We start from the raw sequence: 18,406 nt of genomic DNA, 5'->3' as shown, positions 1-18,406 counted from the left end.
CGCATAATCATGATATGAATTCCAGCGCTGTTCTTAGAGGAGGCAGATATAGAGCAAAGGGATTTGGGGATTTTTCTCTGCCTTGAAGGTCATTATTCAAAACAATCCTCTTGATACTTGACAATATGCCATGGTTTTGAAACAAGTTTTTTCATGTTTCATCCATTGTTACTTAGGCTCTTGTAGATTCCTTTCCTCTAATTTTGCATCCCTGTTTGTCTTAGGAAGACTTTTACTAAGCAACACATACAGAGATAGCTGTGTTGGCTAACAACTTGTGTTGCAATACCTGCAAACCGTGCTCTTCCTAGAGCATTTGATTTCTCTCCAACAAACTTTAGCCTGTAAAGCAATGGTACATGACAAAAACACTAATTAATCCTGGTCTCCATGCATTTTTTTTCAATTCAGCAAAAAGAATCAGACAGGAGTGAAACCAGTGGTAGGAGGTGAGCCCTACCTGCGGTCACCCAGCCGAGACAGACAGTGGTCACGAGTTGCTACGGCAGTATCCTTTTGTGCCTGCGAGGATGAGAATCCTGTCACTGAAGTCTTTCATGAGGTACATACACCAGAAGACTGAATAAAGATTGCACAAATTATTTGACTATTTCACAGTTTTTGAGAGATTTTAAAAACTCAACAGTCCCATAACAGTAGGGTTGTGTTGCTCATATGCTTCTATAGTTTCCTGTTAAAAGAAGGAAGCATACCAGCAAATTCCATCTCAGGGCATTTGTGATCAGAGCCACGCTTTAGATCTATGAAGCAGTCCTCTGCTCTTTAAAGTAAAGACTGATCATAGGTTTTTGTCCTCTGCCTGACTCAGCCCTGGGGTAAATAGGTGCTGGTCACTGGAGGCTGCAGCAGCAGAGTAACAGCAGCTTAACAGGCAACTCCAGTCCCTTTCTGAAGTCCAGAGAGAGGTGCATCTTCACAAGCGTTTACTCAGATGATTTACTCTTGCCTTTCCCAAATGCGTGTCTTGGTCCTCTGCTTTCTCTTCCAAATAGAACATCAGTCTTCTGAGCCTGCAATGCCCGCCTCACCTTTTTTCTTGTAGATCCTTGGCAGAAAATCCACGTCTCTGCCTTGCATAGAATATACAAGAATTTCCCCTGTATTTATCACAGTTCCCAAAGACAGGAAGGGTTTTTTTCGTACTTAAAACTAACAAAAGGAAGGATTTTTTAATGTAATTAAAATCTGTTCTGTAATTGAAAGCTCTGCCAGGGGATGTCATGGGTGTTTGTGTAAAATTGGATTCAAGACAACCTGACAAATTAACAGAAAACAAAGATCATTAGATTTTCTAAGTTGGAGATTTGGAAACTAGGCTACTGGGAATGTATGCTTTGGGCATTAGTAAAAGCCACTGACCTTCAGGGAGCAGTCGACCAGTAATACCTTTAGTCAGAAGTAAAATAATTGTTCTTTTGGAATTTCAAGCTAAGCAGCAAAAAATTAGGGTGTGGAAATAGTGTCTTGTAGTAGGCAATCCAATAATTAGTCATACCAACCACATGTACATGTCCAGGTTTTTATTCATTCCTGAGCTGCCTATACAGTTTAAGAAAGATTTAGGGGACAGAACAGGCATATAGAGGTGGAAATGAGGTTAATAATTTGATTCAATATTGTATCTTCTTTACAGAAAGAAGTATAGCAACACTAGTGTTGCCTTGCGGAAATAAAGTACCCAAATACAGAGTCTGAAAAATCAAGTTGGGTGCCTTCTTGGTAAATATGCGGCTGTGAAACCTCCCTCTCTAGATTGACAATGGGAGCAGAAAAGGGCTTTTAGGTGCTTTTCTTGCAGAACTGGGAGGACAGTATCCATCAACACAAGCATTGTTTCAGCAATTCGGAGTCTTGGAGCTGAGGACTATTTTTGTTTTTAGTCCATGCAACTCAGTGTGGTATACAAAATCCCAGCAAACTCCACAAGATTAACTGTGGAGTTATATTTAAATATATATATATATATATATATGTACGCGCATAGTAAGCAAACCTTTGAAATATTAAGAATAAAGAACAGCAGGAGCAGGAATCAACCTGTAGTACAAGACCATTTTCATTCCCGTAACTGTCAGTACACCTTTTTATTATGCAATCATTATCACAGCTGTGTATGCCAACTCTGTGCATTTCCTGAAATACAGTGTTGTGTCATACAATCACATTAGAAACTAAGAAGAGATTCAAGTTAATGCAACCTAGCATAATTCTCACTATAAAAGCATATCTTCCATAAAGATTAGACAGATTTAGACAGAAACTACGGTGATTCTGAGCATCATGACAATCCAATGGAAAAGGGAAAAATGAGAGGACAGAGGAAGACAAGAAAGAGAAGAAAATACAAGAAAAAGAACAGCAGAAAAGAAAAGCCTACCTGTTTTCAAGATGGATTTCTGTGCCATAATATAAAACATTGCACCTGCAATGACAGAGACTACCCACTGACTGTTCTTCTACATTGCAAATTCTTTACTTCCCAAAGACATTAAGTAATGACATTTATATTGCACATTAACAATCCACATACTGAGTGACACTATTGTGTTATTTTAGCTTGGGCTTTTCTGATAAGGCACCGTTTGGAAACATCCAAGCTTTAAAACAGATTTCTTATAGTCACTTTAATAGGTCTTACTATAGTCTTTCAGTGCCAGAAATACCTGTCACTCAGTCTCAAATACTTCATCCTTTTCTCCATCTACCCGCTGTTGCTGCCTTAGTCCCAGCAGCAGCTTTGCTGCTATAATTACATTGGCAAATCTCCTCCTCAGTATCATCAGTCTAAGCTATCAGAAAGTTTAATGCCCAAAAGGAGAGGATTTGCTTCAAGACTAGGATTTTTTTTTCTTATATATAAATACACGGGAGACATTTCATGTCCTCTATAGTTTCAGAGCCCTTCGGATTCAGGTCTTCAAGCTTTACTGGCAGCCACGTAAGCTAGAAGCATGGTTTGGTAATGAAAGCTAAGCTTCTCACGTACTCATGTGACTCAGGGAACCCGGGGCTTAGAGAAAAATATTGAGAGTTACAGTAAGTTAATGGAAGCTGACAACACTGAGTGGAGCCTGAGAAGGAAGATTATATATTCTCCCAGTAGGAGAAATAGAAGTGATTATAGAGGTGAGATTAGAGCTGTCTAGATACAAAGTAAACAAAGATTTTGTAATAGGCATTAAATGGAACAATAGCAGTTAAACAGTTCTCAATGGGAGCGTATTGTTCCAGACTGATATAACTGGAAGACAATAAAGAAGTGCTTTGATGATAGGAAGGCGCTGGTTTAATGGTTCAGTAGATCAAAAGGCCCCGTTTACCCATTAAAAGGAAAGAGGCAGGTATGCATATAGTGTCTCAGCCATGCCCAGGCCAAGTATTTCAGCTGGCAGCAGCACCTGCAGGCAGGGGCTCTGCCTGGAAGCACCTGGACCCCTGGCTCTGCTGCTGGAGCTGCAGCCTGAGGGAGCTGCTGTTGTCCAGCTCACAGACACACAAGGGTCACTGGTCTTCCTAAAAATGTGTGACCTTGAACTACAGCAAATGGGTTAGCTCCTTAAGAGAGTTCCTAAGGAATACTGCATGAAGTAAAGCAAACCAGAGCTTTACACTGCTTTTTCTGTAGCCTGAAAATCTACCAGTTGTTTCATCTTGCCCTGCACTGGGCAGCTTTCAGATGGTGATTATAGGGGTATATTTCTACTCTGGGCAGGGGTTGAACTAGTAATTCAGATTAAAATGAAGAAAATCAACAGTTTCCTCAGTCAGCTTCCATAGAAACAAACTACCCTGTCTGCTGAAGGTTTTTTTTAACATTCCTGAAGCTGTTGAAAAAGGAAAAGCAAATCAAAATGATTTGTTCTATGTAAGCAACTAAACATTTACCTCCTAGAAGAAGAAAAGACCTTCCTCTGGGCCAGGATATCTGCTAGGAAGGGTCTTGGTGGTTGAGGATGGGTGGGAAAAGGCATGGGGAGGTACACCAGTTGTTCCTGGGATGCACATACACATGGCTGCTGCTGTTTCTTAGACAACTGCTTCCAGAAACTGTCAGCAAAAGGAAACCTGCAATGCTACAGGTTTGCTTTGCAATGCTGCAGGGCTACAAGAATTGCATCTTCCTTAGGGACGACATGCAGCACACACACCTCAAGTACCAGTCTGTCCAGAACAGGACTAGGGGCAACTAGATTTTCTTTAGGAGGCTGGGCTAACTTGTGACTTGCTTACCTCCATCTACAAGCCAGCACATCTTAAACAGTTCCTTTTTAAGTCTGTTGCTTGTACTTGGCTATTGGTTCAGTTCCTAGGACAGTTTTCAATTCAAGTAAATACAGGCTATACCAGCCATTTGCTTTTATTTCTTTTTGTGCCAACAGGGAGATAAAAAGCAAACAAGTGCCCTCAGCACCCCTGAATAAGCCATGCACAAGCTGATCATTCTTAAGAAAAACTTCAGCTGAAGGTACACAGCTGTCATAGTAAAAACTTCCGAGTACGTCTCTGTCCTGTTTCAAGACCTTCCTTGTTTTTCTGACAGGTCTTTTGGCTCTTACAGCAATGAATGTTTTCAAATTGCATTTGGGTCTAGAAAAGGGATCTTCCCATTCACTTTAAAAGGCTTTGGTTCATGTCTTGTTCATTATCCACAAAAGTATACACATTTTATTCTACCAGTAGAAAACATAAGTATATTTTAAAAGTGCCACAAGAAAGAGAAGTTGTTTGGATAGAATACAATTCATGTCAGATATGAGTCCAATGAGTTCAGAAAGAACAAAACCCAACTCATGGTGCCTAGCAGGCAGAAATGACAAAGCAGAGATTTAGAAGGACTTATAGGCAGAATGCTTGCAGAGCCACATCGGAAACATTGCCTGAGAAGCATGGAGATGCATGCTTACAGATTGGGAACATGGGGCAGTGCTTCCATTGTGGGTTGGCTGGGGTCAAAGATAGACTTGAAGAAAAAAGGCTCTGGCTGCACATTAAAAGCCAATAATCCTTGAAAGACCCAGTGTGCTCCAGGTGTCTTTAGGCCAAGCCCAAAGAGGTACCTGAGGGAATGGAGACAGATATGCATGAAACTTCAGTTCTCTGGGGTTCTCTAGATTCTGTGCAACAGCTTAATTTTCACAGGATTTATCTAGGTAAATACTGCATAAATTTCATACACTTGCAATTTGAAAATAAACTTTTAATTTTTGCATTATAGAATATTCTTTGTGGGGTTGAGAACCCAAAGAGAAACCCTCGAACAACTTCCTATAGTCAGTTTGCTCAGACAAAGCAGGCTATTGTCCAAGATGCAACTAAAGATGGAGGAGTGCTCAGCATTACAAAAACACTAGACCTACCTAAATCCAGTTCTGAAAACATTAACTAACATGAAACCAAGTCACTCCCAAGTCACACTCTATTTTTTAAGGGAAAAGGAGTACAGACTCTGAGCCAGTCTACATGCCTTGGCAGGGATGAGAAAGCCACCAGACTTTCAAAGACTTCCAGAATGAAATAACGTCTTAGCTCGGCACAGCAGCAGCTCCGTTACCAACTTCCACAAGGTTTGGTCATCCAGTTTAAACTGAGCTACAAATCTTAACCACAACTGTATTTTTCTATCTCTCACAAAACAAATCTAAAAATTAAAAATTCAACAGTTCATGGTCATTAATATTTTTCAAAGACAAGTGCCATAAAAGTAATTTAGAACTTAAAATATTGCAAATGCTTAGTTCTGTCAGAACTGAACAATGTTTTATCTCTAATCCCCTCTTTCTGGAGGAGAATAAATCCGCTGAGCTGGAAGTCAGAGCATCTGCCACTGCAGACTCATCATTGGGCAGCTAGAAAAATGCAGGAAAAGAACCCTCATTGTTTAATACTACTGAGAGAGAGCGAGAGAAGTCACACACCTCCATACCAAATGAAAAATAACAGAATATACAGTGTCCCTAAATACACAGAAACATCTGAGACATATTCCTGAGCAGCGTGTGAAGCTTTAAAAAGGATGTAGGTTAAAATGATTCTTCCTGGATCAAGTCTGCAGCGATGCTGTTTAGAAAAATGTTGTGCAACTGTTTGGAATTTATAGAGATGCATTGACTGGAGGGGAGTTGATGGATATAAATATATAAAGCACATATATCAAAGCTCATCTGGTTCTGCTGAGTTAGAGAAAGTTCTTTAATTGGTTTCCAGGGGACTCAGATTAAGCTCCGGCTTGGTAATAAAACTACCACGCAAAAGAAAACTGAATTAAGAAGTCTTTATCCAACTCTGCTAGGGATATTCCACAAAGGATAAAAGCAAAGCATCAGCAAAGCAAGCCAAATATTATCCTTTTTACCATGGGCTATTTGTGCTGTTATATTTTTTTTTTCTTAACTCACCCTCAGAGCTGCCACCCCCGCTCCCACAAGGCTAGCAGCAGCACAGCAGCTCACTACTTTGTCCTTTCCTGTTCCCACTTCAGTCGGTGTCTGTCTTACATCTCACTTCAGGAAGAACAACTTCTGGCCCTTCTCTACTTTCTTTGGAAGATGAAAGAATAAAAAGAACAAAGAACTATACACAGCAACTGCTAATCATATTTCTTAATCCAGACATCCTGGCAACAAGAACCTATTAAGAGAAGAAGATATACCCTTTACCAAATCTTCTGCACGGTATATAGTTTTCACAAATACATCCCTTCACTTGCCATGATGATCCTGTCATTTCCTTTCACAATCACGTTGCTGAGGAAACACTATTATCATTTAGCAGTCTTTAGTAGATTAAAGTACAGAGAGCCTAAATATTTCCCAAGGTCATGCTAGTGTGCGGCAGGAACAGCTGATCTCACATATGCCCATTACCACACTCCTGCACTGAGCATCGCTGCTTCTTTTTGTTCTCTACAGGGTACATGTAAACACGAACAAGTGAAACAACCTTTGTGTCAGGTACACAGGAAGGAACAAAAACAAGTCAGAGAAAAACTAAGTGGAAAATTCAACAGCTGGAGAGTTTCCAGTAGTGACAGAACGCCTCATCTAGTAGGGATGCCTTGCCTTTCAGTTCAGAGCACAAATACATTTCCTTATATAACAAGTTCTGAAGTTATTTGACCATAACCGTAATTTTGATGGCAGTACATTTCCACATCCAGATGTGCTGAGGAGGTGTTTTTTCCTCAAGTGATTTCATTATCCTCGAGGCAAAGGTTCACAGCAACCTCACATGGCTGAGCTGAAGCCAGCCAGTGGCATAGTATGGTTGATGGAGCACTGCTGCAGGGAAGCAGTGTCACCAGCAGTGACAGTCACCAAGGCCCAGAAGGAAGGAATCTATGTGAGAAACAAGGACAGGAAGAGAAAGAATAAATGAAAAGGGAAATTAGAAAATGCAGAACAGTGGCGTAAGTCAGAGGAAATAAATATCTTCTTAAAACTTAACCGTAGAGGAAGTCTCTAATGGAACTGCAAAATACTTGTATGAGCTGAAAACATGGAAGATGGTCTTATAGGAAAGCGATCAAGAGTCTCATGGGCTTTCCAAATTACCTATACACATATACAAGGAACATTTTAATATCACTGCACTAGAAAATTACATGAGTCAAGTAGCAAGCAGTGAAGTGTGTCCCTCCTTCTAGGGCGTGCACGAAAAAGGTCTCCTGCCCTCTGTGCCCTTCACCACCCCACTGCAGCGATACGGTCGAGCCCACTCCCACCACTCCAAAGACCAGCAGCAGTTGACAACAGCAACAGTGAATCAGACTGACTCAGAGAAAGCCTTACCTGTGACTGCACATTGCTCAGGCTGAAGAACTTCATTCCTTAGAGAAAATAAAGGAATACTTCAGGAAGCAACTCCTATATGAAGTAACAGAAAAAGTAATATCACAGGATTATAAGCAGGGATGAATCACATCACACTGCTAACCAATACTTCTCAGAAGTGAGCAAAACACTGAATAAAAAATCAAGTCTAAGAATTTTTAAGTCTGACAGGCCTAATTCTGGCACTGTCTGAGACACCTGAAGTTTACTACAGTGCAGCCTCACTACTGCTTTTGCATTTCTTGGCAATTCTCTTTATTTTGTTTTTAAAATCTGAATAACCTAATATTTAAAAAGAAGTGCATGCAGAAAAAGCATCTCTATGTATGTGAATATTAGCCAACACCCACTTTCACAAAAAGGAGAAATAAATAATACAGATACCTGCTGCTTTCACAAAAGCTTCATTTCCGGTTGACAGTGTCTCCACCAGATGAAAGATAGCCATCACGGAGGTGAATAGAACCTGGTATGAAGTCCGGTGGAGTATCCCAGCTTTAAATAGACAATGAAAGCCAGCCACAGGGGTGCCTGCACACCCTCTGGTCTTTTATTTATGTCTTCGGACTCCTCAGCTCTATCCAGCTTGGCTATCAGCAAGCTCAAAATGCTATGGTGACAGACATACACTGCAAATCTCTATATACACACATATATATGTTTCATTTTACATGGAATAGTGTTCCTATTCAAACCTTAGCAAATTGTTCACCTGATCTTCACAGATACCATATCCTCTCTTCTAGTGAGAGTGGTACCACCACTAGGAACTTAATTGACGCCATTTCCATATCGTGGCCTAGCAGCAGGAGTTACAAGCTCTCGTTGAGAAGAGCCCATGAACTTAGTTACACATCTGAAAGGCACTAACAAAACAACAGCATCCCAGTGGGTTTCAGGCAGTAAAGGGGAAGTCATCTTACATAACTCTGCTGTTTTCAATTGTCAGTACACTCAGAAGACCACCTGTTTTCTATTGTTTTCAGTCCTAGACATTGGTCTCTTGCCTCTCTCAGCATCACCTTCAAGCATTAGCAATCTGGTCTTGCTTTGGAGCTCTGCAACAGCTGCAGAATACGGAATGCTACCCAGCAAGCTGCCAGGGCTTCATCCTTCAGAAAAGCTCTTGCACCTATTGTTTTAACACTTACAGAGACCAAACACACTGTGGAGTATTTAAACAGACTACAGAGACCAAATGCAGATTGTAACAAGCATTTCTGCATGGAAAAGTGCTGCCACAGAAAACACCATCCATTTTCACAGTAGATATACTGCTCTCCCACTTGTAAAGAGCTGTTAGGTAATTCAGTTCCTTTGGGAATGATTACATCCCTCTATCTCAATGCCACATTTATTTTTTTAAAGCCAGATGGGGCAAGCGATAAGCAAGTCCTTACTCGATCATGAAAAAAGCATGTCTGGACTTCCTTCTCTCCTTATTTCCTTAGGGAAAGGTACTCTATTACCCTCCTTCCCCACATATACCATTTTGCCAGTTTACCTTCCTTCTTGCAGTTCTACTTCAGCTCCAACATTGCAAAAAAACTTTTCTTAATCTAAAAACAAGGATTGCTACCCAAACAGATCTTTTCTTAAAGAAAAAAAAAAAAAAAAAAAAAGAACACTGCTCTCTAGTGGAAGATGATCATATGATCTAGTCACACCTAACAAAATGCTTTAAGGATTTCCTTTTATTATTTACAGAAAGCCTTAATTTTCATAAGCACTTACACTGAAGTAGCAGCACTGGTTGGTTTTATTTCATTCTTTCAGATTGTCCTGTGAGATTTGGGTATTTATTCTTTCTTAGAGATAAGTTTGCTCTGCCAATCAATGCTGCAACCACATCAGTGACCTGTACTTTCGCATTAAAATGTTAATTTATTTTCTAATTTGATTCCTTATGATTTTTCTGTTCTTGGACAATTTTCTGTTCTTAGTAGTGACAAGCTTTTCTAGGTCTCAATGCAGAGCTGTAGCTAGCCATCTTGAAGATAAAACATTCATGGGTTATACCCACAGAAGAATTTAGGCACATAAATGGGTACTACTAAAATCTTCATGCTGTATGCTATGGGCTTCTAAGGACATTCCTATCTGCAAGCATTGTGATACCAATAATACAAAATTGAGGAGTGCCTATTGCAATGGCTCCTTCAGACATATTTTTTTTCTTACTTTGATAAAGACACTGCATAGATCCCAAACTGACATCACTTCAAAAGTACAGCAGTAGTACTTGAAGCTATCATTAATGCCTCTTTCCGGCTACTAGAAGCTTCACTTTAGGAAACCTCATTAATTGTCAACTGTCTTAACTAAGCAGATGAGGGAGAGACAGGTCAGGTCACCCATAAATTAATTATGCACAAATTATAATGCATCAATAAACAAACACAAGGTTTACATTTTTATCTTTGCCTCTTTTTATTGTCACAGTAAAGGCAACGATAACAGAAGTATTTCGCCAAATACTTAAGACACACAGAAGAGTAAAACCACCATTTAAATAGCTTCACTTCAATATATTTACAGAAGAAAAGTAGGTGGTCACTCATGTCAGCATAAACCTCACCTGATTACAACTGCAGAAGAATCTTTATTCATAAAAACGCCAAGCTCTTTCATCAGAACTTCCCAGGATAAAACAAAGTACTTATCCACAGCAAAGCTTTACTGGCTTTTTCTCCATTTGGCCCCTACCTGTCTTATACTTGCATCTTTAAAGACAAATAAAGCTAGACTTCTATTACGACAAACTGTTAAGTGGCAATCTCACAGAGATTACAAAGAAAATTTAAATTTATTCTGAATTATTTAATTACTACAAGAGAGGTGGCAAAATATATGGCTTTCAGAGCAGGTACCAAATGCATTACATTCCCAACCTTTACCCTGCGAAAATCTAGGCAGAAGTATATCTTAGTATATACTACAGCTAAAATATAAAAACATCTGAGAACAGCTATGCTGAATTTCACATCGTGTCTTCACTGCATGGAAGAAGAATTAAAAACAAAACAAAACCCTAAGAACAATAGCACCCTCAACTTAAACCAACAGGTTTTACGTTCTCTTAATATAGCCTTACGCTTTTCTTTTGGTTGCCACATGAAGACAAACTGCAGCACAAACTCATTGATTTTCCAATGCTAGATTATTCATCAGCCAGCTTTTACTTTGTGAGTGCAACACTTCGCTTCTTTGTTTCTCTCTAACCTTGACCCATAATATGAGCACATTCAATATCCAAATTCTGCTGACAAGAAAAAGAACCAAGATATTTGCCCTCCACAGCGCTAGAGTAACTTTAAACATGCCACTCTACAATGATTTAAAATGAATATTCATTCTGAAAACTAGTCTAATAGGCTAAAGATGAAAATACCTGAATCAAATTATTTCAGGTCCATACATGAAAACAGCTTCCTTTTTATTCCCGCATTACGTATCAAAATAGAACTAAGCTGTTCCAATGACCCTGCTTACTTATGAAATTTCCCAAACTAAGTCTGCTCTAAGTTGCAGAGTCCAGCACTATAACAACAGCTATAATATGAAAAACTATTTGAAAGTTGGAACATTATTCTAACAGTCTTCACAGAGCTTAGTAAGAACTTTACTATCTGCCACTTGTTATAGGTGTGTCCTAAAACAGAATCCTGGGGAGGAAAACTATTTCCTGAATAGTAGCTGTGGATAAAGGAAAAATATTTTTTAAAAGCGAGCAAAGAGCAAATACTTCATACACTTTTAACAACACTCCTGAAGTTAACACAGGATGAATGAAATCAGACACTCGGTTCTACTTTTCTTGAGGTGCACTTCGTTCTTAGAAGCTGTAGTATAACCTCTGCAGTGCCTGCTGAAATGCCTTTTCCTAATGTAAAGTGAAAGCTCACAGAATTCTCAGGCAGGTGTTTTTATCAAATCTGAATACAGAGTTGGTCTAATACTGAGTTAAGAAGAACTTCCACGCATTAACAGTAATGCAAATAACAAAAAATAAAGCAAGCTGTCATACTGCACGTATTTTATCAACTACTTGTAAATTACAGAAATATGTTTATACTACAAATGCCTACTCTTCACCTTCACCTGTAGCCAATATTACAGCTTCACTAAGTACACAATTCTCGTGGTCATCAATTCCCCAGAATTTCCTTCAGCCTCCAGAATTCATACAGCCAGTTCCCAGGAAATAATGAGCAAGTTGTGGATTATTTTCCCAAGCATTTATGGATTTACTATGAGGTTTTAGCAATCCTGTTTGCCTACAAGAAGCTTCAATTTCCTACAGAACCACAACGCATGGCAACAGTAGCTTTGACACTTGCTATCCATACACACAGAGCACAAATTTCCAAGTAGGGCACTTCCTTTCCTACAACACCATGTTTTAACATGCACTTCAATTTTCCTTCACCCGTGCCACAAGAGAACCTGAAACAGAATTATTTCTCATCATGTGTTATAAGTTAGCTATAGGTAATTTCTAAGAGACAAAACAAAACCACTGAACAAAAAGCAAAACCAAACCCAACACATACAATATATGTTGTAACATATATTATATTCTGAACACTTTATTTTTTCTTCATAAGGCAGCAGAAAGTACATGTCAAAATTTCAAAACTTTACTTGTGGTGGTGAGGAAACAAACTTGCTTCCTATACAAACTAGCATCAACTAGCCTGGGAAGTCATTTTCATAAGGTACTGACAGTTTCAGGTCATTCCAAAGCATGTTACTACAGGAAGAAAACCATCAGCTGAAATCCACCTTAAATGTATTTCTACTCTCTGGTGCAGAGAAGCTTCTCGTATCAGAGTCCGTACAAATAACAGATGGTAAACAATCGGGCAACTCTTTTACTAGTATTTCACCTACCAATTCAGTTATTGAGACACACAGCACTGATAGAACTCTTTCTTAACTTATGTTTTCTTGTTCTTTCTTGTTTTTTCTATCTGGTATTATACCTGAGTGCTATGTAACAATTGGAATATGAAACTCATTATTGTCAAATATCAGAGGCCTCCTAGGAGGTGTTGATTCTTTGTCTGCTTTGTGCAAAAGTTTAAAAAGTCCTGTTCCAATATTCATTGGAATTCCCATGATGATGCATTCAGAAACACCTAGGGAGGGAAAAAACAAAACACAAATAGACATGTTGAACACCTGAACAGTAAAGATTTACAAAACCTTTAATCCTTTAATTGTTTTAACTTTCCCATTCTGAACACGCTACCTATCACAACTCCTTGAACCTCACATGTGAAGGCCAAGGTCTCTGTTAGATCAATATGTTATTGGTGCTACTGCTATTCTAGATAGCTAGGGAAAAAATCAGTCTAATCTAAACACCATCTCTAGCAATGAAAGAGCTCCGGAAGGTTTTTTTCCAGAGAAGACATCTTCCATTTGGTGCCAACATAAGAAGTTACCACAGCGAAGTCACTTCATATTAATTTTTTAACTCAGTGCAAAGACTTCAGTCAAATCTGACCAAGCTCCCTTGAAACACCTGCAATTTCCTGTGAAAGAGGTGTACTTACTACTTCAGTTTGGAATTTTTATTGATTTATTGCATTTTCACTATTCAAAAAGTGCTTGGTTTGAACTCAAAGACTTAGACTGTCCATATTATTTTTCATACCTACAAAATTTCACAGCAATGCGCTGACATATGTTCCAAATACACTGACGTATACAATTTTTCTAAATAATAATCTGTATTAAAAGTAAGCTACCAGATACCAGTGTTTTAACTTTAACTTCTGCCTACAGTTACGATCCAAACAAAAATTTCACACGTACTTAGGAACATGAGAATACTGTCCTTCATATGAGCATTTAAGAAATAGCTACATCTATAAGCCATAAATAACAGTACATTTGAATGCACATCCTAGGATGAAAACTGATTTCCTTAAAGTTCTGGCAAGATTTGATTATTTCATTGTATGCAAGTGAAGATGCAGTATTTTCACTCTCAGTCCAGTGTTGCATTTCTACATGTTTTCCAGCATTATGTACTTAAAAAAATATTGAATGTATAATAGAAATCTTAGATGTTACTGTAAATTAAGTCCCACCTCTTCATGTACCCTTATAGCATACATGTTGCAATGCATAAAGGAAACACCTTTCTAAAACTTAATTAACTAAAGCTTTCCTGGTTTTGCACAATAACATTTCAAAGTGAGCCAGCCTCTGAACCATGTAAACAGCATTTAGATTTTGGGAATCCTTTTCCCATGCCAATGCTTGCATTTATACAACCCTTTCTTCCCACTTCCTTTTGCAGCATCTGGCAGTAGTCACATATAGCAGGAAATGTATGAACAGAACATGCTGCTGTAACAACCAAAAATGTTATATATGTGTTCAGCATAACAAATTCTAGGAATCCATTCTGCCCACTGAAAGGTGACATCAGCAACTTGCAGAAAAAAAAAAACATCGTCTTCATGTACGTAAGGCATGAATCAGCTTTGCCCATTTTTCTCAAAGGAAAAAAGGCCTCTTACAAGACGAGAGATTCAAAGGCCACATTGTCTACAACTACATCCAGACATTCTGGAGAATCACGGACTTGAAATGCCATTCGCTTCTGCACCTATGCTGATATTGGGCACATACTCATTTTTCTTGGCCATGTTTATAAGTTTTCCTGCTCTGCAGATGCAAGAATGTGAGATTCTCTTTTCATAGCAATTCAAAGAAATAACTAGTGATGAGCAGGTCAGGCAGCAGCCCAGCAATTTTTCTTATAAGCAAGCCAGTAAGATCTCTTCTGTTTTGGGACACAGACAACCATTTTCTGTTTTGTCCACTCTGTTTCCTTACTTGAACTAAACCATTTATATAGAAGACGACATGAAACGATCTTTGGTTTCCCTATCATTCAAAACAGGATCTTACTAAGTCAGGTGACTTAGAGTAAATACTTTCTTTTCCTTCTATCCAGGACACTATCATTCTGCCATAGGACTTTTGCTTTAACCATGGGCAGAATGATAAAAAGAATTAATAAAATCCCACCCACATGGGACGCTGGACAGCCAGAAAGTGTCTGATTTAAAATGCAGACTAGTAATACAAACATTTCTAACAAATTCCACTGATTCAGAAAATATTCCGTCTACAAAGCACTGACTACACTTTTTAAGACCATTGAGAAATACACATAAACTAGCAAACCTTAACCTAACAGAGTCATATTTTTATACTTCAGTAGCACCCAGAAACTCTAAATGACTAGTTACAGCTCCAGGATTGTAGGCCTTGATGAGGCCTACACTTGATGAGGCCTCTCACTTGATGAGAAGGGTGAAAGATGTTTGACTTCTTTTCCCAGTTTAACTTACTAGATAGAGACTTGTTAACAAGTAACTCCAAAAGGAGAATGAAATCTGGGAGGAGTGTTGTTAAAGGAGAGGAAAACCAAAACAAAACAGAAAATATTTCCATTCCAAATAATAGATAGCAGAAATGCAAAACTGAGACAAATGTTGAAACAAATTCTTCTCAGATTCCTTCATTACTTCAGTGAAAAGACAATTTAGTGGACATTAATGTTATCTCTAAAACTTAAAAAACATACATTTAGGAATAAATTTCTCAGGACAGGGACCATCTCTGTTCTGAGTACTGACAATATTCACCTATATTACCTGAAAAATACATGTCTTCCTATTTCTCTGGAAACTTAAATATTAAATGCTAGATTCCTTAGGTTGCTCTAGGCGTTGAAGATGCACAAACTTTTGTGATTGAAAAAGCGTAACTACTGATAATGTGACATATGTCCTGGTATTTCACTTATCTAAGTAGTGAGAGACAGAAAATCCACATAAATCCATGTCTACTTTAAGGAATGTAAGACAAATGTCCAACTGACTTCAAAATCTCTGATGGAGATTAGAAGTAAAGAAAAATCCAACAAATTTCTAGGATCAAGAAGTAAGCATCAGCCTCAGACCTGAAGTTTTTCACACTTCAGCTGAACAGAAATCTTAAAAAGGCTAAAACATCTAAGATGTGTTGAAGAGGTTTACAGCTGCTGCATGAGAACCTCAAACAGCAACAGAATTTGCAATACCTACCACAAACAGAATCCTTCTGTCCAAAGTAGGCAGCATCGAAGAGATGGTCTGCAGTCTTTTCAAAAGAAGCCAGCATCAACACGCTTTCCTTCATTTTTGCCAGTCCAAACCTGGTAATACCCAGCACTTCACCCTTGAGTGATAGAGAAACCCAAAGAAAGACTCTCATAATAGTGGCTCAAGGTCACTTTACCAAGTTATACTTGGTAAAGAAACAAATCAAGTGAACAACAGAAATGTGTTTTGCACATGAAAGAAGTAGTAAATAAAATATTGTCTATAATATAGCATTTTTGTATTAGGCTGCTTCACAGCTAAACATCCGGAAGGTTAGTAGTTCTGTAGTAACAGATACTTCAATAAACCAGAAGAGAACACTCATATACCACAGAACCAGTTATAACTGTTATTAATATTCTTTCTTCAGAAAATATTAAGACTGACAGAAACATGGACAAGAGAAAAAAAGAGATCAATTTGCTGCAGAGCCACAAACTTTTGTAGTCTCTCACAGCAGTGCTATGAAAGCATTATTTCAAGCTACTGCCTATTGTCTACTTATAAATTTGATTTCAGCTGCCAGGAAATTACAGAACATGTTAAATCTTTATTTTTTCACTCTCCAGAATAATAATAAAAAAACTTATCTTTTTAAACTAGCTTGGTGCATCTCTGCCTCTTTCTAACAAACATCCCAGTTATAACTGACTCTGCAGTTTTGTAGCACAAGTCAGAAGTACAGACAAAATAATGCATGCATGCTAGAAGTCCAGCAAGTGTAAAACAGTGCACTCCGATGCCTTTTTTTCTCATTGTGTGGCAGCTGTGCACAGCCAGCCCTGGGGACTGTTGCAGCTCAGTACAAAGCCCTACAGTTTTGGGAAAAGTCTGAACTCCTCCATCCATCTTACCCAAATTAAACCCTCGCCCTCTAGCAAACAACAGCAGAAAAACTGGACTTAGGTAAGTGTACTTAAATATACCTTTTTAAAAAAGACACCACACCACCACCATTTCAGATGCAAAGGAAGAAAAAAAAAGTTAACAAAGAATGGGTAAGATATTCTTATTAACAAGTTCTGGAAGCCTGTTCATACTCTAAATGTAATCTGATTCCATCTAATGTCTGTATTCTTAGGCTCATGTACACAGTGCAGCTGCTATGAACCACACCCCATGTGGTTTTCTGCACAGCAAGCCTTAAATTGCATGGATAGTTATTGAGACAGTTGATTTTTATCCTGCTATTTTTAAGCTTCAGATTTTGAATATGAAACTATGATTCTCTACTCCTTATATCAACTTGTCTTCTATCAAAATAGAACTTTCATCCGCCCTCCAAGAACTAGATAAATCATTTCTGTTTGATACACAATCAACAGTATTTGGTTTGTACTACTTACAATTCTTTAAATCTGTAACTGAGGTCCATCTCCCTAGCTGACCTGTTCTTCTTAAAAATGATAAAATTAATTTGTGTAAGCAAGTCAATGTAACATTGAAAAAAAGCACTGTACAAACCTTGTAAGTCATTAGATCAGACAGTAACATAACATGTCTCCTGTCAATGCTCATACCATGGTTCACCATTGTATACTGAATCTCATTGATAATGGTGGTCCGAGCAGCTTCAATTCCTAGTGTTTTTTCTACCTGCAAGAAAGATCACATAGACTTCATGAACAACCTTGGAGCACATATGTTCCTGGAACCAATACCATCTGATGTCAGATAACACTCCATTTCCATTATTATCATTTTGTATTTCTTTGCTTTAAAAGTATTTATAGAAAAAGCTTTGAAGTGAAGTGCATTGCCAGCCAAATTATTCTCTTGTGTTAATGTATTCTGACAACTATTAGTGAAATCAGGCTTGATTAGGTATAAATTGTGGCATCTGAGCACAAACAAGCACTTGTAATCAAGATTCTACTGGAAAAAAAAAAACAACAACAAAAAAACAAACCAAACCAAACCAACAACAAGAAAAAACACTCATTTAAACATTACCTCATAAGTGTTGTTAGAAGATGTTTTTGTTCCTTTCACTCCGTGAGTAGCCATAACAGCTCGCAGATTATCACCTTCAACTAAAAGTTTGTATTTTTCCTTACCACTTTGTTCATCAATATGGATGACAGCTCGGGAAACCTCTGGTATACCTTGCACTACAACCTTCACAAAACAAAAACACAATTAACTTTGATGCATACAGTAATGCAGTATAAAGGACTGACCCTAATCAGTATTCCAACTGATTTTGAAGCTTCATTCTTTGGAGTAAAGAGTGAATTAAGATATGAAATCAGATTTCACTATTAAATATGCCAGTACAAACGTGATGTTCAACACTGTACTATTAACCTTACTTAGTACCTACATTTTATATTTCATTCCAAATATCCTCACATTCAGATGTCTCTCTCAATAGTAGGTTCACAC

General features: G+C 38.2%; 1 protein-coding gene and 1 long non-coding RNA gene across 3 annotated transcripts in view; both read right to left on the bottom strand.

The window, feature by feature from the left end:
- Window positions 1-1,439: 1,439 nt before the first annotated feature.
- Window positions 1,440-7,842, bottom strand: LOC118168911. Its single transcript, XR_004751855.1, has 2 exons — window positions 7,809-7,842; window positions 1,440-7,355 (listed from the first exon to the last, which is right to left on the bottom strand). It is a non-coding gene; the product is annotated as an uncharacterized LOC118168911 (long non-coding RNA).
- A 2,413-nt stretch (window positions 7,843-10,255) lies between these two features.
- POLR3A (RNA polymerase III subunit A) overlaps window positions 10,256-18,406 on the bottom strand; it is a 37,104-nt gene continuing 28,953 nt past the window's right edge. The window contains exons 29-32 of one of the 2 annotated variants that reach the window (XM_035329787.1): window positions 17,975-18,139; window positions 17,486-17,617; window positions 15,965-16,097; window positions 10,256-12,991 (exon numbers count right to left, since the gene is read on the bottom strand). In XM_035329787.1, coding sequence (XP_035185678.1) covers window positions 12,843-12,991; window positions 15,965-16,097; window positions 17,486-17,617; window positions 17,975-18,139 — 579 coding nt within the window. In that variant the 3' untranslated portion in view covers window positions 10,256-12,842. The remainder of the gene's footprint in view (window positions 12,992-15,964; window positions 16,098-17,485; window positions 17,618-17,974; window positions 18,140-18,406) is intronic. The other variant, XM_035329788.1, reaches the window with a different exon arrangement.

This window comes from Oxyura jamaicensis, chromosome 6 (assembly GCF_011077185.1).
Source record: "Oxyura jamaicensis isolate SHBP4307 breed ruddy duck chromosome 6, BPBGC_Ojam_1.0, whole genome shotgun sequence".
NCBI lineage: Eukaryota > Metazoa > Chordata > Aves > Anseriformes > Anatidae > Oxyura > Oxyura jamaicensis.
This window is presented reverse-complemented; position numbering and strand designations above follow the sequence as displayed.